The 24,122-nt window shown below is 41.1% G+C and overlaps 1 protein-coding gene across 1 annotated transcript in view; it reads right to left on the bottom strand.

Moving 5' to 3' along the window:
- Gabrg3 (gamma-aminobutyric acid type A receptor subunit gamma3) overlaps positions 1 to 24,122 on the bottom strand; it is a 593,792-nt gene that overhangs the window by 528,153 nt on the left and 41,517 nt on the right. The window contains exon 3 of the mRNA XM_059273650.1: positions 17,405 to 17,472. Within this exon, the coding sequence (XP_059129633.1) occupies positions 17,405 to 17,472 (68 nt within the window). The remainder of the gene's footprint in view (positions 1 to 17,404; positions 17,473 to 24,122) is intronic.

Below are 24,122 nucleotides of genomic sequence, written 5' to 3'. Positions count from 1 at the left end.
AAGCAGGAAGAAGGATGGAGGGGATGGAGGTGCCAAGAGGACCTTCTCTCCCAGAGCAAGTAGAAGGATACAAGTAGCAAAGAGCTGGGAAGCATAGAGAGGTGGGGAGGATCAACTCAGCAGCTGCCATGAACACCAAGCGGGTAGCTCTAGCTTTGTCCACAACACTTCTAGGACATGTCCTGCCTAGGCTGGCCCCACCCTCACTCAGTCCTTCCTCTGTCTTTATAGTTCACATGGAGAGAATTCACATTTCTACTCTTTCTTTGGAGTAATTACATTGTCTTGTACCCAAGCTTGTCCTTTCCAGACACCAGGCCCCTGATGTGCCTGCTTGCTCTCTGGCTGCACTTCTCTGCCTGTCATTCTTTGTTCTTTGTCCTTTCATGTTTTGAGGCTGACTTCCACGCTCCTGAATGACCACACTCCAATACTCATGCTGCTGCTGAGGTGCCTATGAGGAGACAGGCTTTAGAGAATGTTTGGTGGTTGTTCCAAGGTGGGAACTTTGTTGATAGTATGTTTTCTCCTGGTCTGCAGGCTCATTCTACAGAACCTTTGCAAGCTCCAGTGATGCCAGGAGTGCCCAGACACAGCCATGGCTCACCACTGAGCACCTGCAATACAACCAGAAAGGCTACTGGCATCCTCTGACCTTGAAGTCTACTGCCACAAAAAAATACCAGAGCTTGAGGAGCAAGGAGGCATTGGCACAGACTGCCGTGACTGAACCTTAATAAATCCCAAGCAAATGTTATATTCTAGATAACACCGTTGGTGGCTTCTGGGTACTTCAAAAAGTTCCTGATTTGAAATGGTATGTGTGATCATTTTGATCAAAGGCAATAATCTCTGGCCATAGCACTGTAGCTCCAAGGAGAACCACATTTAACCACAGGCCTTTGAAGCAAAGTGTGGCAACATTTCTAGAGTCTTAAATGGCTCTATTAGTTCAAACTGAAACTGATTGAGTCAAAAATGAAAGAAACACAGATGCATGTGTTCCTTATTACTTTCTTTTATTGTATGTGTTACTGAATCTGACCTTCCAAGTTGTGCAGCACACACAGATACAAATACACAAACACGGACACATATACATATATACATACACATTCACATATAGATACACATTCACACACATACACACAGATACTGAGACACACAGATACTCAGATACACACACACACATATAAACACAAACACACATGCACATACACACTGGCACATACTTCACACACATACACAGTCACACACACACACACATGCACACGCACATACACACACACACACACACACACACACACACACACACACACACACACCATCTAGTTAAAGCTGTTTAACCTGGACCTATGGCCAGTACTGTCTCCAGGCTTCTCAAAGTCAAGTTAATAGTCTGAAGCAGGGCAATTCCACCAACCAAGGTTGAGTATTTTGTGCTCTGGGCCTGGCACTGTTGGACACCAACAAGTGTTAGTGAAAGGTGACTTCAGCTCTGCCCTCCAGATTTGACGTGGCTACAATTCGACCAGCTGCTTCTCCTTCCTTCCTGTATTTTTCTTCATACCTCCCCCTCATCCAGTGGAAGTCAGCTCTGAGTCAGAGATCTGTGCTAGACTTGGGGGGTGGTGAGGAAATGCAAATGCCTGCCCTGGGGGTTTTAAGACTGCATATCAGCCATGTGGGGGTGTCTTGGTCACCCCAGCACCACAGGTTGGAAGTGTCATATTGTAATGTCCTTATCTTGATATGGAGTTCCTGAGGCCTCGGGTACATGGCTGTCACTCAAATCCCTTCCTGGGATCCACAGCCATCTGCTTTCTGTATAAGCCCCCTTAGCCTCTGATCAGGTGTGCATCTCAGCTCATCACCCTCTGCTCTTGTATACAGCTTCAGAATAAGTAAACAGCTCTCATTTCCAGACTGGGACTTCTAGACTCATACCAAGTCTAGCTAATGGCAATGTCGGGCCACAGTGCCAGCTTCTTCCTTTGGTTCCTCTCTGAGGTAGGCATGGCTCGTGTTCTGGATTATGAAGTGCTTTGGTGCATCCTAACTCAGAGCTTGCTGCAATGTGAATGCTACTGTTTTCCCTAACTCACATTAGAAACTAACAACATGATTACATTAGGAAGCAGAACCTTTGGGGAACTGATAAGGTTTTGGATGTTTCCTGTTCACCTTTTCAGTGTTTGAAGAACCCGTCTTGCCCATCTGTCTCTTGAAGACACAAAGAAGGTGCCATCTTGGAAAAAGAGAAGAGCCCTTCAACACTGTACTGGAAGGACCTACTGGCAGCCTGACTTCAACTCTACAGCCTCCAGAAACATAAACAAAAATTTCTGTTGGATAAATTTCCCGATCTAAGGCATCCTGTTACAGCAACCTGAACAGAGTGTTGTGATACCTGCAGCATATCCTATGGAAAAAGAGACTGACTGGGAGACCTCGCAACATTGCCAAGGAGCTGTGCAAAGAAAGATCCTGTAGGCAACCTGGCTGCACCTGTGAGCAGCAAGTCTGAAACCTTAAGGTCTGGTAAGTGAGCAGGACAGCCAGTGAGTACTTGGTCTCCCGGACCTGCAGACAGCCACTTGGGAAGCAGCAATCATTAGGAAAAAAAATCCTGGAAAACCACACAGTGAACTCAGTATCTATGTCATGGCCACCACAACAAGTACCACAAACCAGAGACTCAGGCAACAAAAGCCTCCCTCATGTCTGGAAGCTAGCAGTTAAGACCAGTTTGAGCAGCATTTGCTTTTCCGAGACCCCCAAGGAAGAGCCTGGATCAGGCCTCTCCTTGGATTCCCAGTACTTTGCTGCGATCTGAGGAATGCCTTACCCCAGTGGAAAGAGCACCTCAGTGTCTCCCCTTCAGCTCCCATGGCACTTTCCTTATGTGTCTGTGTCCCACTTCTCTACCAGTTATATAGGATTAGAGCCCCCTCTCAGCCAGTATGACCATATATTCACTAATTTAATCAGTAGCAACCCTATACCCAATATGGCCACATTCCGAGATACTTAGGGGCATGGCTTCAACAAATGACAGGAAAAGAAACTGCAAACTACGGATGCCTCCATGGATGAGATGAACAGTTGTGACTGCTTTCCCCTGGAGCTAGGGACAAGCTGGCTTTTCACCCTTTGCACGGTCAGGGGGCAGCATCACTTTTAGAAGTAAACCACAACAAACAAACTACCTATATACATCTAATACCTTCCCTAGGTTCCCTCCTGAACAAAAAGAAATCGAATACAGATGCCTTACTCTGACCTTCAAAGGCCTGTGTGATATGCCACCCTCCCCACTCTCCTCCTAACCCCAAACCCCATATGTGGAAATCTTTATCGTGTGGTCAAACATACGCTTACATAGGGAAGTGTCCACAATCTGAAATACCATTGTGCAGGATTTCTCAATGTCTTAGATTGTAGAAATCACCCTCACACGCCCTCCAGCCTTGTTATTTCCATTTACCATTGTCTCCCCTTACTTGACTCAGCATCTGACACACAAGGGTGCTCTGTAATATTTAGTAGATGAATAAATGCTCACAGGATGTGAGTCACCTTTGACTTCTTACATTTTTAATGCCTATATTCATTCAATCATGTCTTAAAAGTTTCATTTCCTAAAGCTATACCATCTCTGCAGTCCACTGCCACTCTTCAGATTCAGAACTCATAATTCTCACTCTGAAATGCCAGTCTTTAGGACATCTCCTTAACTCGGCCTTAGTGCTTCCCATTATCTTCTGTACCAATGCTGCCAGAAAGAGTTTTCCAAAAGAGGTATAAGACCAGTTACCACTGTCTTGGAACAGTGCCTCATCTGTGGATGGGACTTGGTACAGCACTCCTGTCCTTGTATGAACCAATCTCACAAGGGTACAGCTGGTCCTGGCAAACACGTACAGTTGCCTGCCTCCATACAAGTGAGCCTGTATGAGGCAAGGCTGTGGGAACCTCATTGAGAGAAGTTGGAGATACTCAGGAGGCCTTAGTAAAGCATTCCATCCCCACAAATCTTCCTGTCAAAAAAATGATTTAAAATAACATACAGAGATACTCTTGTCAGAGGCATATCATAGAGCTTGTGTCTAAAGAGGTAAGGGGATCAGCTGTGCAATGTTCCACGGAAGCTGAAACATTGAAGACCAAAGGGAACTCAAGAATTTGAGCTATGCACACATTTGTAGAAGACGTAGCACCGAAAGCCTGCTAGCAAGGTCAGCCGTCTCATTACTACAGACATCTCAACTTTTCCTACCACTGCAGTTCATTCCCCTTCACTCCAACAAATGTGGCTGCCCATCTTGCTAAGGATTTTAATGATATTTTACATTGTAATGGAAAGTTCAGAAACAATAAAAAAGTAGAGAACAATAGACACAAGTTAAAACTGCACTGTTCTTATATGATTTTATATATATATATATATATATATATATGCACGACCCCCAAAATTCTACCAGGGAACTCCCACAGCTGATAAACACCTTCAGCTAATGTGGCTGGATAGAAAATTAACCCAAAGAAAATCAGTACCCTCCTATATACAAACACAAATGGACTGAGAAAGACATCAGGGAAATGACACCCTTCACAATAGCTACAAATAGGATAAAATATCTTGGGGTGACTCTAACAAAGCACGTGAAAGATCTATATGACAAGAACTTCAAGTCTTTGAAGAAAGAAATTGGAGAAGACATCAGAAGATGGAAAGATCTCCCATGTTCATGGATTGGTAGGATTAACATAGTAAAGATGGCCATCTTACCAAAAGCAATCTACAGATTCAATGCAATCCCCGTCAAAATTCCATCACAAATCTTTACAGAGCTTAAAAGAACAGTAATTGCCAGGCGGCAGTGGCACACGCCTTTAATCTCAGCACTCGGGAGGCAGAGCCAGGCAGATCTCTATGAATTCGAGGTCAGCCTGGTCTGTAGCACGAGATCAAGGACAGGCACCAAAACTACACAGAGAAACACTGTCTTAAAAAAAAAATCAACTTCATATGGAAAAACAAGAACCCAGGATAGCTAAAACAATTCGGTACAATAAAAGAACTTCTAAAAGTATCATGAATCTCTGACTTCAAGCTGTACTACAGAATTATAGTAATAATTATAAAAGACATGATATTGGTATAAAAACAGACAAATGGATCAATGAAATTGAATTGAAGACCCAGAAATAAATCCACACACCTATGGACACCTGACATTTCAACAAAGAAGCCAAAATTAAACAATAGAAAATAGAAATCATCTTCAACAACTGGTGCTGGATGTCAGCATGCAGAAGAATGCAAACAGATCTATATCTATCACCCTGCACAAAAATCGAGTCTAAGTGGATCAAAGACCTCAACATAAATCCAGTTACACTGAATCTGATAGAAGAGAAAGTGGGGAATAGCCTTGAAAATGTTTATTTTTTTAAATAGACTTATAAAATGAGACATTGTCTATGACATTTTCAAACACTTTTAGTGTTATATAACGCTGCTTCCTCCCTGTCTGTACTGTGCTCTCTCCCACTTGCCAAGAAAAGCACCCCCTCGGGGTGTTCCCATTTCCCCCTTCACAGTATCTGTGCCCTGCCAGTCTCATCTATATAACTTTTTCTCCTCCCCAATCCTTCCATGGTCCCTTTTAACTTTACTGGCTTCTATGGTTACTTCAGGCACTTTTCTATTTGGGTCTAGGTTACCACAGTAGGTATAATATTGTTCAGTTCCATCCATTTACTTGAAAATTTCATTTTATTTTTATTCACACCTAAATAAAATGGCATTGTGAATTTGTACCACATTTTCATATCCATTCATCAGTTGAAGGACATCTAGGTTGTTTCCACATGCTTGCTATTGTGAAGAGAGCTACAATGAACATAGTTGAGCAAATGTCTCTCTGCTAGTACATGGGGGCCCAAGGGTGGGCATATGCCAAGGACAGAAACAGCTGGGTCATATGGTAAATCTCTTTTTAGCCTTTTGAGAACTCTCCACACTGATTTCCAAAGTGGGTGTACTAGTTTGTATTCCTACCAACAGTGAATAAGTGTTGTGGAGTAATCCTTTTGTATACTGTGAAGATTGTGTTGCTCTCATTGGTATATTAAAGAGGTGACTGGCCAATAGCTAGGCAGGAAGAGGTTAGGCAGAAGAGACAGACTGAGTCACCAGGAGATGCGGAGAGAGACAAGATGAGCATGCTCTGCTGAAGAAAGTTACTGACACATGGTAGAACTTAGATAAGAAAGATTAATTTGAGGTGTACATGCTAGTTAGTAACAAGCCTAAGCTATCAGCTAATTAATCATAAGTCTCAGTATGGTTATTTGGGAGCTGGCTGGGACAGAAAATTCAGCCTACAAATAAGGGCTTCCCTTTCTCTACATCCTCATCAGCATTCTTGTCAGTTGTTTTCTTGATCTTAGCCATTCTAACTGGGGTAATATGAAATCTCAGAGTAGCTTTAATGATGACTGAAGATGATGACTTCTGAGATGCTTTTTATCTGTTTTTATTTCTTCTTCTATTCAGGTCCATTTTTTTAATTGGATCACTTGTTTTCTTGATTTTTTTCTGTATGTGTTGTTCTTTGTATATTCAGACTATTAATTCTCTATCAGATGAACAGATGTCAAAGGTTCCTTCCCAGTCTATAAGCTTCCACTTCTCTCTGTTTATTATTTTTGTGGTGGTAGAGTACTTTTTTAGCTTTATGAGAAACCATTTGCCCATTTTAGACCTTAAATTGTGGGCAAAATGGAGTCCTATCCATAAATCCTTTACTAACCTATATCTTGTAGGGTATTACTGTCTGTCTTTTCTTTTAGCATTTTCCAAATTTCCAGGTTCATGTGAACACATTCAGTCCACTTGTAGCTCATTTGTGTGTGGGTGGGGAGGGTGATATATATGGGTTTACTTTCATTACTCTGCATGTAAATCATTTCCCCAGCACCATTTGTTGAAGATGTTGTCTTTTCCATAGTGTATAATTTTGGAATCTTCATCAAATACCAGATGGCTGTAATTATGTGCATTCATTTGGGTCTTCTATTTTGATCCATTGATTGACACATCTGTTTTTGTTCCAGGACCATGCGTTTCTTATTACTACAACTCTACAATATAGCTTGAAGTATGGTATGGCAATCCCCCCAGCATTGTTCTTTTTGCTCAGGATGGTTTTGCCTATCTAGGATCTTTTGTGGATCCATATTCCCCTGTACAATCTCACAGGGTGTTGATTGGAATTGCATTGAGTTATAAATTGGTTTTGATAGAATGGTCATTTTCATAATATTCATTATACCAACCCATCAGCATAGGAGGTTTTAGCATCTTCTTGTGTCTTCCTCAATTATTTTCTTCAGAGATTTAAAGTTTCTAATATAGTGGTATTTCATCTCATTGAAAAAGTTAATTTCTAGATATTTTATTTTGAGGCTATTGTAAATGCGAGTGTTCCCATGGTCTCATCACATTAGTTATTGATATATAGAAAGGTTACTGGTTTTTGTAAATTGATTGTGTATCCTGCCACTTTTTGAAAGTGTTGATAATTTCTAGAAGTTTTCTGTGGAATTTTTTGGTTCCTTTATGGATAATATCATGTCATTTTGCAAATAGGAATAGTTTGACTTCTTTTCTTATTTGTATCCCTTTAATTTTCTTCTCTTCTCTTATTTCTCTAGCTATTACTTTAAACATTATATTGAAAAGGATCAGGGATAATAGACAGTCCATGGGATTGCTTTCATTTCCTTTTTCCCTATCTAGGATAATGTTGTTAGAGAGCTTGTCTATATACATAAACTTTACTGTGTTGAAGTAGGTCTTCTCCATCTCAATGCTTCCTAAGACTTTAATCACGAAGGCATGTTGTCAAAGGCCTTTTCTGTATCTATTGAATAGATGATGTGATTTTTGTCTTTAACTCCATTTATATGATTTATTACAGTTATTAAGTTACATATGCAGAATCTTCCCTGTCTCTCCAGGATAAAGCTAATTTGATCACAGTAGAGGGTCTTTTAGATATATGCCTATACTCAACATAAAGGTAATTTACTAAGAACTTTGGCATCTGTGATCAACAAGAGTTGGTTTTGGTATTAGAATAATTCTGACTCCAGAACAGGAGTTTAGAAGTACTCCTCTGTCTGTCCTGGGATTTTCTCTGGCTTGAACTTGTACTGGTCTTTTGTGTACTGTCACCATCTCTGTGAGTTCATATATACATAAGCCTTGCTGTGTCTAGAAGACAGTATTCTTGTACTTATCCATCTATTCTGGCTCTTAGATTCTTCCTCCTCTTCCATATAGATCCCTGAGCCTTGAAAGGAGGGGTTTGATAAAGACAATTCATTAGGACTAAGTGCTACAGACTCACTCTGCACACTGCCCAGGCGTGAGTCTTTGTGCTAATTACCATCAACTGGAAAAGAAGCTTCTCTGACAAGAGCTGAGTGATGCAGTGGTCTGTATGTGTATAGGAATATGCCCTTATGAGTCATTTTATTGATATATTTCTTTAGCAATAATAGTAGTATGTTTCCCCTTAGTGACCATGACCTATCTAGTCTTAGGTTCTTGGCCACTTTAGCAGTGTCAGGTATGAGTTCCATCTCATGTAGTGGGCTTAAAGCCAATCACAAGGTACTTGGTTATTCCCATAACATATTGCTCATGTATATAATTGCAGGCAGATCACTGGGTTCATAGCTGAATGATACTGATGATTTTCTCCTCAGGTAGCATGTAAAGAATCTTCCAGTACCATAAATGTTAGTTATTAGGGGAGAAGTTTCTACTTAGGCACCAACTCTCTTTTCCCATGTTCAATGGCATAAGCAAGTGACATCTTCAGCAATAGGGACTTGCTGTGATAACCAGTATTTATATATATATATATATATGTTGATTGAGGAGTTGAAGCCACGAATATTTTGCTATTACTGAAAGGTACGTGTTGATTGTTGTCTCTCTCTCTCTCTTTTTCTGTTTGTGTTCTTAGTTCTATTTTGTGTTCCCGTAATTATAGCTTTATTTGTTTTCTTTCTGTAGCCTCTTGAGTATGCTTCTTCCTCTCTTCAATCCAAATTATTGCTTCCCGTAGTCTCTGTAGGGCTGATTTAGTGGACATAAATTCTTTTAATCTGTTTATACCATGGAAATTTTTCTTTCTCTTTCAAGTATGGCAGATGGTTTTGCTGGGTAAAGTAGTCTGGATTGGCATCTGCGGTCTTTAGTAAGCTCCAAGCCCTCTGGCTTTTAAAGTTTCCACTGAAAAGTCTGTTTGTTTGTTTATCTTTTGATGGGATTTTTTAATATGTGACTTGTAACTTTTCTCTTGCAGTTTTCAATGCAGCTTTCTCTTTGTTCAGTATATTTAGTGTTTAAATTATACTATGCCATGAGGAGTTTATTTTCTGGTGTTGTCTATTTACTGCTCTAAATGTTTTGTGTATTGCTATGAGCTTCCTTAATTTGGTAGCGTTTGCTTCTATGATCCTGTTGAACACGATGCAATTGACCTTGAGGGTGAGGGTCTGGGACTCACACTGTGTAGCTCTAGCTATCCTGGAACACACTGTGTAGACCATGCTAGCCTTAAATTCATAGAAATCAGCCTGACTCTGTCTCCCAAGTGCTGGGATTAAAGGCATGTACCAGCAGGACTGGCTCAGAATCTATTTTTCATTTCTTAAAAGAATATTGAAATCATCTATATGACTATCTTCTTAGGTAACTGATAATGGATGAAAGCTGTACTTCCCTAAAGCAGAAATTTCTAGAAGATACACAAAATTAACTTCATTTACTTCCCTTCAAAGCTTTACTTTCTTGTAGAGAAGACCGGAAGCATTAGGTCCCAGAAAACTTTCCCTTCTTCAATATCCCAAGAGCAGTCCGAAAGACTCTTAAGTCAAGAAAACAATGTCTTGAGTAAGGCTTCTTTGAACTTAGCTGTAGCCCAAGTTACTTGTCTGCTTCTTTAGAATTAAGACTTGTTCCATAAGAGCTTCAATTCTCAAGCCATTTGTCAATGAAGCTGTAATTTCTTCAATGAGCTTTGGTGCCTTTGTTGAGATTCAGTTGGCTGTAGTCACCAGGGTTAATTTCTGGAGTCACTACTTTGTTTCAGTGCTCTAATTATTTGTATGCCAACTTCATGCTGATTTGGTTATCATAGCTCTGGGATGTGTCTTAAAATTTGGTATTAGGATGTTTCCAAATCTGCTCACTTGGTTATAAAGGCATTGGCTGTTTGGCTGTTGTGCTCCCATATGAATTTTGAGATTGTTTATTCTAGTTCTCTGAAGAATATAGAGTACTTGTCACAAGAAGTTGGGAAGAAGTGAAATGGCAGATAAAAGGAGGTTGTCTATAATCAGTTTATGATGTAAACATGTGTTCAAATATCACACCTGATTAACAAGAAAAATCAGCACATATTAATAAAAAATAAAATAGCTTTACACTTTTTTCACACCAAGTTAAGTAGCTTTGATGGCATACATTGTAATAGACCAACAATTCCACCAAGGACAAGGAGAAACCTCGGGTAAAATATCAATTTAAAGTTTAGAGAAACCAAAAAAGACAGAGGGTGGCATACAGAAAAAAAATCCGTATTTCTTTTGTGATACTTTCCACAGATTTTGTCTCAAGCTAGAGGGCTACATAAGGAACAGAGGCTAGGCAGAGAACAGTGGCCAGGATGAAGAAGTCAGGGGAATTTGAGACAGAGTTTGGGGCCACCCAGAAGTCCAAATAAGAGTTGCTTCAAGTTCTCAGAAAGCAAGTGACAAAGCAGATCCTAGGGGCCCAGGTCTGTGAACCCAGCTATGTAGAAGGCTGAGGCAAGAGGATTGCAAAATCAAGGTCAGCGTGGGCTATGGAGTGAGCTTCAGGCCTGCTTGGGTAACTTTAAGTGAGACTCTATCTCAAAACTAAAGTTCTTAAAGGCTGTAATTGCGGCTTAGTGTATGTAGAGTCCTGAATTTAATCCCAAGTGCTGAAAAAAGTAAGCAATGACAGAAATGAGCCAACAAGTAATAGTTTCCTTTCAATGCATTTGCTGACTTAGCTGCTCTGAGCAGAGACAATCATGAAAATGAGTATAAGAAACAAGGCTCTCAGTTGACACCTCTAGAGAATTGCACCTAAGAAACGGGGAGACCAGTGCCCAGCTGAGCCTCAGCAAGACAACAGGCCAGCCTACACTGGCTCAGACCTACACAGAGGTGTGAAAATACAACTTCAGAACTTCAATGATTCTTGTGCACAATCAACATTGCTGGCCTGTTGGGAAGTAAAATCAAACAACACAGTGCAACAGAAACAGAACCAGAAGAGGGCAGATATGGTGGTTATTAGACCTGTGTTTAATGATCAGTGTATGCCAGAAAGTGGATTGCAAGATGGAGAATTCCCAAACTAGAATCTGTTAGAATCAAACCACAATTTTACAACCAAAAAAATACTAAACTTTAAAACCGAAGCAGATGAAGAAAGAACCTGGAAATTTAAAGGTGAGTCAGGAAGCTTTGCACCAAGTACAACGTAGGGCACAAAGGGAGGAAGAAAGAGAAAAGACAGGAGGAACAACGGAAATATGGGAGGTTTCAGGTGACAAGAGTCACAGAACATTGGAAAGAAAACAATACTGGAGCAATGTAAGAGATAACAGTGAGAACTTCTGAAGCTCTTTCTGGCTCTTGAGATGCTTTACACTCCCATGCTTTGCTGTGAACTCTGAACATCAGAATTTGTTCATCTTATCTAACTGTGGTCATTGGGAAGCTTCTCTTCTTCTCTTTCCATTGTCTCCTACCTGGACTCTGGCAATGACTTTTCTACCCTCTTAAGAAATAACATTTGATACCTACGTACAAGCGGGATCATGAGTATTTGTTTTTCTTGCTTGGCTTAATATAAAATCTTCCAGGTCTACTCATGTTTCTATGGATGTCTAGATTGGCACAATACTACCCCGTTGTTCATGTGCTCTAGAGTCTGTTCATTAGTGATTGACAGATTGACTCCATATCCTGACTGTAACCAATGTTCTTTCCACAAAGAAATAAATACTCATGGTCTTGGATGCTTTACTTGCCCTTATGTCATCATCACATGGTGTTTACTTGAACCTAAACATTGCACTGTAGCCCATATATATATATGTAAAATTAAGTCAATAAAAAGGGGGAAAAGAGCAATTTTTTCAAGTATGAATGTAGAGTATCAAACTATAAATTCAAAAATGTGGTAATCCTTGGGTGAAAAAAGTAACATGAAGAAAATCGAGCAAGACTTGCTTTGTGTTGCTACAACCTTCACTTCTTTCGGCCCTGAAACTGGATACCTTCAGGAAAGTTCTAGAAAGAAAGAGACCATCTTAGAGGGTTAGTCACCTCTTTGGAGTAGATACAGCTCTCTGATGTTCCCTCTCAAAATGTCCACTCTAGAGGGACAAGTGGTGAGTCTCACCTTTCTCCCATCACTCTTAGGGCTGTGCAGCACAATACCAGTTCTGAATACTTAGGTTATGAATCATCACCATGTACATTCTGGTGATGTCTAGCCTGTCCCTGCACCTTCCCAGCTACCGGCTATTCCTATTCTTACATGGTGATTAGTGATTGGGCTTCCACAGGTAAGCCGATGGCAGAACTTACAAAGGAGAAGGAATCAGTGTGAAGTCACATGGAGCATGGCTGCAGCCCTGCAGCATCTAGGGAAAGTCAACATACAGAGCTCCCAGAAGGCCATCTTAGTGGAGAGAGGAGGAACAGGCAGGACATACTAGATACTAAGTAAAGATATGATTCTAAATGACGTACTTGTCCCACGAAGTTCAGGACGCAAAGAAAGAGACCCCATGTCAGCTGTGCACTTTCAAGGTCCTCTGTACTTTCTGTCCAAACTTACAGGAGACAAAAATTAAATATTTCAATTTTTAGAAAGGAAAAGCAATTCTAACACTGGAACATGCTGAACCCTCATCATCTCAGTGTATAGCTGAAGTGGTATTTCTATAGTACACACAGCTGCGTTTCACTCCATGGCCTCGAGGATGTCCTGGGATGACCACCAAGCTGGTCATACTTAGAATCCTCCTCATGAGATGTCAATGAGCTTCATTTAACTCAACACAATTAAGAACAGTGGGCAATCCACAAGTATATCACCCTGGAGACTAAATTTTCTGAAAAGGCTACTTAAAACTAGAAATTCTCAAAAATGAACTTACATGTGTCTCTGACTACGGCTTTCTTGGTCCTGAACAATCCTTGTCCACCAGGTGCTGCACACATTGAGTACACTGCAGTGGCTAACCCAGAGGATGTTATGATAACTCCGCTAAAATAACATCCTCCTGGTCCCAAAGGGACTAAACACAAACAACTGCAGTACGTCAATGGATGTCAGTCTGCCAGATGGACAGAACTCCACCTTTGTTTTGATGCCTAGCTGAAAGTTCTGAGATTCAAATCTCAGTATTCACAAAGTCAATAAAGGTCCTGTGAGGATGGAAGAGTAACCGTCATTGTCTTTCCTAATTCATTGATTGCTAAGTGGCTATTTGGGAAAAGTCCTATAACCTCATCAAACTTGAACATTGTGGCTGAAGCTAAATGAAAAACTTACATCCTAAAACCCTGAATATACTTCCCAATGATGCATTCCCCACAATACAGTCTTTAATTGAGCTGCTTTAATTTCTGTCATCTACCTTTTGTTGCTGGAACTCACAGTTGGAAGGAGAGAGCTGAGTCTCACAAGTTGTCTCCTCATTTCTAAACATGCACCAAAGCATGCATGCTTGCATACACATGCATGCACATACACACAGAGAAAGTCCTGCTCTGAGGGAGGCAAAGGCATAAGTGTATCTGGTATTAGAGTGAAGTTAGACCCGCCCTGCAGCTTGGGAATAAGAGCATGTCTGACCCTTGGGAGGCCCCCATGACCTCCCGAGGCAAATTCAAAGATGCTTCTGAAAGGTCCTTTTGCTGCTGGAGAGTCAGAATGGTAAAAGGCTCGATTGACATAAATGTGGAGCCACACCACAGTTTCAGAAAATAAGATACTTAAACGTGAAATGTGGACCTTGCAAAAAGTGAAAAGTATTGAGTAGGAAACTGATGTAAGTGGGTAATGAGGGTTGAGTCAGCAATAAAAGGTAGATGACGGAATTGAAAGCAACTCAATTAAAGACGGTATTATGGGAAAAGCGTCGTTTGGAAGTATATTCAGGGTTTCAGGATGTACGTTTTTCATTTAGCTTCAGCCACAATGTTAAAGTTTGGTAAGGTTATAGGATTTCCCCCAAGTAGCCACTTAGCAATCAACAAATTAAGAGAGATAATGATGATTATTGCTTCCATGCTCACGGAACCTTCATTGACTTTGTGAACACTGAGATTTGAATTTCAGAACTTGCAGCTCTGCAGTGAAACAAATGTGGAGTTTCATCCATTTGGCAGACTGACCTCGATGTGCAGCAGTTTCTTGTGCTTAGTCCCTTAGGGACCAGGAGAACATTAGATAGGAGTTTCCATTTGTCAGAGTAAGGGGTAGCCAGTAGGAAATATAAGCATAGGAACAACAGAAGCATTTTCCTCTGAGGGCTCAGAATGCCTTGGGTCTATTTAAATAGGATGTCTTTTTAAAATATTTTAAATTACATTTATTTATTTGTGTGTTTGTATTTGTGTATATGCATGCATGTGTATACAAGCAAGCGTGGTATGGTACATGTATAGAGTATAGAAATGAGGAGACAACTTGTGGGGGTTGGTTCTCTCCTTCCACCTGTGAGTTCCAGGAATTGAACTCAGGTCTTTAGATTTGGCAACAAATGACTTTCCCTGTTGAGCCATCTTGCATCCCTGATTAAAATAATTCTTTACTATTTGGTAGAAGGGCCAGAATTCAAGACTGAAATCTTAACATGGAAAGTGGAGATGTATTTCAATTGGTAAAGCACTTACTTAGCTTGCATGAAGCCTTGCTTTTGGTCTACAGCACTGTATAAACCAGGAATGCCTACATGGCACATGCCTATAATCCCAGCACTCAGATCAAGTTCAAGGTAATCTTGGTTACACAGCAAATCTGAGACCAGCCTAGGATACATGACACACTATCTCAAAAAAAAAAAATTCTTAAAAGGAAGAAGACAGAATTACCAAGAGGTCTTATGAGGTCTGTACTAATTCCTGTTGCACATTCCAAGAAGGCTTCCACACCTTTTCAAATCTAGGATATAGTTCAAATCTCTCCCATCTCTCTTCAGGCCTTAGTCCCTTAGGTCCAGGAATGCTTCTTAGCCAACATTCCACTTATCTCCATTTGTGTCATATGAGGGACCTGGTAAGGCTGTCCCCATTGGCAAAAGATTAGGCTGACTTCATTGGAAAATGTTGTTCCAACCATGCCAACCTACTAACCTGTCCTGGATGAGTTTGACGTTCAGCCAAGTCCCTGCCATCTGTGGGTGATGTCACATAGCATCCTCCTCTGGCACATTTGATTTCCACATGAAAAGGCTCAACCAGAGTGTAATTCTGAGCACAAAGTACATCTCCAAGCTACAGGAGCTAGGCAAACCTCTAGGAACACCAATGCATCACCCTCACTAAAGTGTTGTGGGATTGTGTCTACAGAGGAACTTTCAGTGTTAGAGATAAATTAGAATGAGACACAAAGGCAAGAGGAAGATATGTGGATGAAAGGCAACCAAACCCAACCCAAGGTAAGAAACAAATGCATTAAAAATGAGTACTTTCTGAGCACAGTCAGCTCAGTTTATTACTTCCCAGGTAAGGGACGATTACATTACTAATTGATTTTAATACACACTCCGTCTAATACACACCTACACACATGGATTGTATGAAGCAAGTCTCTTTTATTCATTTCACCTTTTTGTTCATACATATGAATGACATTGATATTAATTTTCTGTTTGGAAGTTTTTTTTTGTGTACTACAGATTACACATGTAACCTCCTACATGCTACCATTCTACCATTAGCCACACCTTCGAGATGTTTCATTTTTTGAAAAGAGAATCACCTATCACACAATTCTACCATGATGTGGAAGCCTTCTGTCAGCAAAAAGCATTTGCAATATCTGGCAATTAAAAGAGACTTTCCTGCTGTTGGTTTGAAGGAGTTAATCCCATGCACAACCCACTGCAATGAGAAGGCATGTGCTGGTGTGTTGGCAATTCCCTGTCCGTTCTCTTAGACATCTCCCAGATTCAGAGGCAGCAGGCACAAAGAAGCCCTATATGGGACATTGTTGGCAACCTCAAATGACCTGCTCTGGAAATCGTACATGCATCTAGTCAGGAGGCCCACCACAGCAGGCAGACATGTCAGGAGGCACACCACAGCGGGCAGACATGTCAGGAGGCACACCACAGCGGGCAGCCATGTCAGGAGGCCCACCACAGCGGGCAGACATGTCAGGAGGCCCACCACAGCGGGCAGACACGTCAGGAGGCCCACCACAGCGGGAAGACACGTCAGGAGGCCCACCACAGCGGGCAGACATGTCAGGAGGCACACCACAGCGGGCAGACATGTCAGGAGGCACACCACAGCGGGCAGACATGTCAGGAGGCCCACCACAGCGGGCAGACACGTCAGGAGGCCCACCACAGCGGGAAGACACGTCAGGAGGCCCACCACAGCGGGCAGACATGTCAGGAGGCACACCACAGCGGGCAGACATGTCAGGAGGCCCACCACAGCGGGCAGACATGTCAGGAGGCCCACCACAGCGGGCAGCCGTGTCAGGAGGCCCGTGTATCACATTCTAACACAACATCACTTGTTTAGCAGCTATGCACTTTCCATGGTGAATGACTTCTTTCCCAGGAGACAGTCCTGTGCCCAACTTGCTTACAAGCCTATGGAAACCCATATATTCAGGAAAATAATGTATTTACTCTTATATTCCTCCTGAAGCAGATAAATAAATCACCAGGAGCTGGCTTATTCACAGAATCCAAACCAAAGGTGCCTACCACTTTTATGCATCCCTAATATTAGTGAGGTAAGATAAAGACAATGGCTACACAACCCCAAATAATCCCATCTCAAAGGCATGTGCTGTCAATACGTGTGAAGAGTGGGGACAGGTCTTAATCTCCAGAGCAATGGCTCACTGATGACATCACAAGCTGTCCCTCTTGACTCTTAAAGACCATTTTCAATATCACATCACTTAACACTTAAGGAGTCATAGTGGGCTTTAAACCCACATGATAAAACTCCAACACAAATCCACTGAAAACTGTAGGCACGAAGGAGTGCAAGAGCTGCTGAGCTAAACACAGGTGCTTCTTACCATGTTTATGGACGACACAGGACCAATGCTGTTAACATAAATGTCCACGTCGATCACAGTTGGTTTTACTGTGGAGAAAAATACATATATGTTAGTAATTTATGACACAGTGGAAACGGACAGCATAGCCCCATGTCTGGAAGCCTCAGACACTAACAGCACAGCCCTATGCTGCATAGGTGGGTGGATTTCTCTTGGGGACTTCATTTGCATTTAAGATTTAACTCAGCTTGTCTTCTTAAACTCCAAAAGGATGAGAGATTCTGACTTGTATTTATTGGGCTGTAGGAAAATAAGACAGTTACCCACTGTAAATTGCCAGTAACCGATTACTATAAAGATATTCTATGCTACTTAAGTTGATTTTATGGCAAAGAAATTGGATAAAATATAAGTCATTGCATAAGTAATTTAATGTTGAAGTAGCTATAAAGCTGAATCACAAGATGAGCAATATCAGACGTAGATTAAAAAAAAAAAAAACAAACCCTATAGTTCCAAAGCAAAATTCTAGTAAGTTCAAATACCAAAGAAAAGTAAAAACATGACGTGTTATTATCATCATTATTATTTAAGGAGACAGACACATGTCTAGCACAGAGTTAAAATGCTACAGTCATAAACAGCAAAAATTTTGTGAATGAAAATATCACTGTTTCAAGTGTGAGAGAGCACAGCTCCTGTGAGCAGGACACACTGCAGGTTAAAGTTTGAGAATGCACAGCTCCCGTGAGCAGGACACACTGCAGGTTAAATCGTGAGGGTGAGCAGCTCCTGTGAGCAGCACACACTGCAAGTTCAAGTGTGAGGGTGCACAGTTCCTGGGAGCAGCACACACTGCAGGTGCAAGGGTGAGGGTGAGCAGCTCCTGGGAGCTGCAGATGCTGCAGGCTAACTAGCCAATTTAGGTTTCCTCTTCCCTTGCCTGCAGAGGATCAAAGCACCACCAGTGAGGAGACAGGGATTCTGCAGAGATCGAGCTCAGGAGCCAATGCCCTGTTCAGGAGAGAACCCCTTCATCACTACTCAGGGATTGTTGAAGGAGAGAACAGAGCCAGTTTCAGAATATGTATGCCCAGGAGGAACATAAACAAGAGGCATGAACTTGTCCACATGAAGTTTCCATGGAAACAAGACTGTTTGCTTCTGCAATTATTTCAATGGGCCTCTTTCAGTTCCGCTGAATAGCTGCTCATTCACAAATGGACTCTGCACTTTGCTTCTGGAACTGAGGTGTCTTTGAGCTTACAAGCCCACTCATTCAGGGATTTAAATCCAGGGTAGTAGTTTTCAGACTTTCATGAGATGAAAACAATAGTTATGAATTTGAGCCAACTCCCAACATCTGTCAACACAACCAACCTATGTTAGTTCCAAAGAGTTGTTGGCATTTTGGACGAAAGCCCCAACACAATTCTACATGCTATACACGTGACACATAAATTTCAGATAAGCAGACTCTGAACCTGAAACTAGGCTTTCCTAATTATTAAAATGACAAATAGCATCTTCCTTCAGCCTCACTGAATTCCTCAGTGTTCTGTTTCCACACAAGACAACTTTAGATTATGCTGTACAGAAGGCTGTGTGACGTGATGCCAGTTAAGACTCTTTGCAGAAGACTTTTCTGGTTGTTTTGGAGTATTTATTACACTCTGGGTTTCTGGAGTTTGTTAATCTCATTAAATTACAAGGGCTTGCAGACACAAAGCCTAAATGGCTTAAAGGGGGAAGTATGAAGTGTATTGAGTGCGATCATGTAACAAAGATTTTTAAGAGAGGGAAATTTGGAATACATACACGTGCACACAAATACACTCATAAATGCTGGAGGAACCACTGGTTTTAGTAGCTGTTGCTAAGCAAAGTCATGATATTGTCAGTGGCGCATTTCAGAATGCCATCTAACAGCTGTGCCCAAGAAGCATACAGGCTACGCTTGATAATTCAGACACTAAAGATACAGTTCTGATAAAAGGCTTTCACCAAAGTCATCAGACATCTCTAACAAAGAAAATGGCAGCCTTTTTGGCAAATGATGCTGGGAAAACTGGATATCCAAGATAAAAAGAATGAATTTTGATCCTTACACCTCATATCCAAAAATAAACTCAAAATAGGTTAAATGACTAACCATACTTATAACTATAAAACTATGAGAAGTAAAGATGTGGAAGCATTGTGATATTTAATTTGTAATGGTGTCTTACATTTAATATCAAAATTTCAGACGACAAAAAGATCAATTTTACTACAGCAAATTTAAACATGTACACAGAAGGCATAGCACAGTGAGACAATCACACTCAAGTGGAATTGTGCACCGTTAATAATAAGAAAAATTACTCGGGCACTATAGATGATAGTATGGTGGTTCCTCAAAATAGTAAACAGAATTACCACAAGATAAAGCAATCAAACATCCTGGTATTTTACCAATGGAAGTAAAAAGAGGGACTCAATAGATATTTGTATGTCGACATTTATACTGAGGTCATTCACAATAAGCAAAGAGCAGAAACAACTTAAGTAACCACAAAAGATGAATGGATAATCAAAGTGGGGAATATGATGGGATTTTATATCATTGTTAAGGGGTATAAAATTTTAACACATGGTACACCATGGATGAATGATGAAGGCAGTACACTGAATAAATGTAGACCTTCAGTTCTGGAAGACAAGAAGGAGGTGGATGGTTGTGACACAATGTAATGCCATCGATTTACAGTACAATAAAGTAGATTAGATGGAAAGTTTCATAATATATATCATAAATTATGTATAAATAAATACACACATATAAAGCATAACAGTGATCTGAAAAGACCTAGGTAACTGAAAGGATGCTATCCTTCACAAAGTTAGTAAATCCAACAATAGCAACGAGAGAAACCAGTTTTCAAGGTGAGAGGGGACAAATGCTATTGTAAAGGTTATAAAAAAAGCGGTGGGGGGCACTGGAACTGGGCCCTAATTATTGGCTGAAAAATATATTCACTTGCCATTCTTTATTTGAGCTCTTTCTTACCTTTCTGGGCATTATTTACTAAAAATTTAGAGTTACTTTGTCTGAGAGGATTGTGCAGTGAACGAGAGCTTGGCCAAGGAACAATGGGCAAGCCTTGAGAAACCTCAGCCACAGTCAGAGGTTGCTGGGACCCCCAGAGGACAGTGTAGCCTACATCTTCTCCTCACCTCAGTCACAAAACCACTGCATATGTAAGAATGGTTTTGCTGGAGGCAATGTAGGCTCGGAATGGGTGGTCTGATGATGGACCTAGAAGCAGGTAGCTTAGGCTCCAAAGTCTGGAGGTGCAGTACTCTGTCCTGGTTATTACCATCACCTGTCACGGTAAAAACTGAAAAAAAAAAAAAAAAAAAGGACAGCTCGTGGCCTTAGAGTCTCTGAGACTTGATATTAAAAATTATGTTTTCTAGAGTTCAAAATTTTTATTAAACAATATTCAGTCCCTTTTGTAAGGAAAAAATGCATTTTTATTTCCAACAAGTTATATGTCACGGGCTCTGTTCAGACTAAGAAGCACATGCATACTTCTTAGGAAATGTCTAAAATGCCAGCCTTAATGAGAGAGACAAGCAGAAACAGAGAAAGAAAGACAGAGAGACAGGCAGAGAGAAAGACAGACAGACACACACAGAGAGACAGAGAAAGAGAGAAGACACTCTTCTTTAATCCATCACCAGATCCTTACTTCTCAGGTTAGTATTATATCAATTTCTTGAGATACCTTGGTTCCAGGATCCTCACAGAGGTAAAATCCTTGCATGCTCAAATCCATTACATAAAATTGTGTGATACTTCCATACAACCTATACACATTATTTTAAATAACCTCCAGATAACATGCTGAATACTATGTAAACATTACATCAATAGTTGTTTATTCTGAAAGAGTAATAGTGATATGTTTTCCACTGTAGTACCAATCAAGCCACAGCTGGCTAAATCTACAGATGTAACCAGTGGGGACAGAAGGTAGATTGCATTTAAACGTTAACAAATGTCTTTAATTTTACTACATTTATCTCTTTCCTGTTCAGCCTGGGGCCTATTAGGAGCCATCAGCCTTATTTATTAAGTGAAGAACTACTCCTGTAAACCAAGGGCAGAACTGGTCTTCTCTCATGAAAAGGATTACAAGCTGATTCGAGAGCATTGCTTGGATGTTTCCAAGGTAAAATGGAAAAGCATATCAAGATGGTTTCTAAAATCCCCAAAAGGTCTAAAATCTCAGACTTAGGGATTAAGAGCACATCTTGGTAGCAGAGTAAATCATAGGGTGCTCCAAGCCCTGGATTCTGTCTCAACATGAAAAAAAAAATAAACAACAACAACAAAACAGACAAATTGTGACAAACCCATAGACACACACCATAGCTTAGTTTGCTGTCAAGACTTACTGGAAACCATGTAGGCTCAGAATTGGGTCAGTTACTACAAAAGGCAGTAGAAACAGAAGCTGGGCTTGGCTTCCTATGGACACAGGGTTTGAAGCTCTTCTTCCAGGGCAGGAGAAAGAGCAGGAATCCACCCAGAAGGAATGAGGCTATGGATTCAAACAGAACCCCCATTATGTCTAATCGACAAGCCTGAACACACAAGAGGCCCAGACATCTGACTTTCCTTGACCTGAGCATGTTGATTGGTACCTTTTACAAAAACTGATTCCTAGGCATCTATGGGCATTGAAGGAAAATTTATTTTACATGAAGTAATTGCGAAGCAAGATCCTTTTCTGAACCTATATATTATGAGGACACTTTCTGTTTTAGACCAAGACCTCTTGTTCTCCCCCCAAAAAAGAACTGTGTTCTGGATAGTGAAGATGTGTGATTCGCCATGGTCCCCCCTGCAGAATCGCAAGCAGGAAGGAGTCACGATACTGTGGTCTAATGACAGCTCTAGAAAGTGGGGCTGTACAGCTATTATAATTACTTGACTTGTACAGGTTAAATGTTGACCCCAGCTTGAGAAATGTAATACGATGAAGACCTTTAAACATCCTCCAAAACATGACAACAACTATGAGTTGATCCAAGAAGTCAAGTGGGCAAAGCTCTGATAGATAAGGACACTCCTGACAGTAGGCATCTGTTACCATGGAAATGATTTTATCTTTGTGGACAGAAAAAAGGCTGAGAGTGACATTGGGACAGAAAATAAAGGAACTTACAGCCACTCATAAATAAGCAGGAAACAGGCAATGACAGAGACACAGATTAGAATAGATGGATACTGGGTATAATACCAAGAGTGACAGGTATAGAAGCTACTGTGGGTTTGGGGCAGTCATCTAGGCATTTAGCACTGTCTATGAAAGATAACTGTTAAGCCATCCCATAGATGGTACCAGTAGGAAAGGAATGCAAACCCCAAGTGACATAGCATGGCCAGTGAATCACCCCAGCTGACTCCAACCAGGTCTGAAATAAGGAAGTTTCACAATGTCATTATCTTCTTCCCCCTATACAAGATGGCTGCTAATGAAGTCAACTGAGATGGGGCGGGAGGTAGTATGACAGTCTCCCAGCGAAGAGTAGATGCTCAGCATCTTAACAGTGGGGGCAGTTTGGGCTGCTGCCATAAGGTGCAACGAGAATGACAAATACTGCATTTTGTGCCTTTCTAACCATGTTTACCTTCTACTATAGCCTAGTCGCTGACATTTCTAATTTTATAAAAGATTAAATATGAAAAACTTAAATATGAGCAACTTAAATTTAAAAGATAAGCAAATAACACTAATGCATAAACCCACTCCCAGTAGTCAGGAATTAGCTTTCCAGTCTTCCCTGCCTTTGGGGACAAGGATGGAAAATCCTGTCAGTCCCTGTATCCACTGTCTATTCTTGTACATAAACTATGAGCCCTACCAGGCACTGAACAGACGTCTCCAGCCCATCACATGTCATGATCCTGTACTGCCCTCCATCTGATAACCTCTACTGATAACCACAGAGAAAAGGGCCAGTAGCCATTACTAAATGGCACTTGCCTTTAATTCCATTTTGGTTCTCACTCTGGCATCAGGAAGCTAAGGCAGGAGGGTATGGGACTCTGTGTGGGTGGGTGGCCAGGACTCTGCAGCTTGCCCGCAGGAGAAAGCGAGGATTTTGAACTCAACTTCTAGATTCTCCACTTTGATAGAGAGGCTTAACAGTATTTTGAGGAACAAAGAATTCATTGAGCATCTATTATTATTTTTAGTATCCATCATCTTCATAATCATGATCATAATTATCACCACAAGCAATCACTGCAGGCTCTTTACAATTCAAATCCTCTGTCTCGAAGGCTTATCTCAGATCTTTGGACAATGTCTAAGGGATAGTATGCATGTTCCCAACCTGGGAAATGCTGGGTTTGGGGGAATAGGCCAAGGACCTACAGAAGAAGTACATCACGGACAGATCTGCTAAGCAGAAAGGAGCTGCCAACTCGAACCTGACCCAGCTGGCCACTGGAAGCCCGATGTGGGTAAAGTCAGCAGAGCTGGTCCCAGTCCAGCTCTGTGAGCCATCTGTTTCTGCTTCCCAAATGTAGGGTTTCCAGCTGGACCCCACCTCACTTGCTCCCAGACAGAACCTGTGGGTGTCAATTCTGAAACCTCCAGTCTTGTCCCACACAGTCTTTCAGTATGTGACCTCAAGAAAGCTAGTGGGAGTGCACTGAGGCCAAAGAAAGCATGTTGTG

The sequence above is a fragment of the Peromyscus eremicus genome, chromosome 1, assembly GCF_949786415.1.
Source record: "Peromyscus eremicus chromosome 1, PerEre_H2_v1, whole genome shotgun sequence".
Classification (NCBI taxonomy): domain Eukaryota; kingdom Metazoa; phylum Chordata; class Mammalia; order Rodentia; family Cricetidae; genus Peromyscus; species Peromyscus eremicus.
The sequence above is the reverse complement of the archived record's forward strand: the minus strand, read 5'-3'. Positions and strand labels throughout refer to the sequence as shown.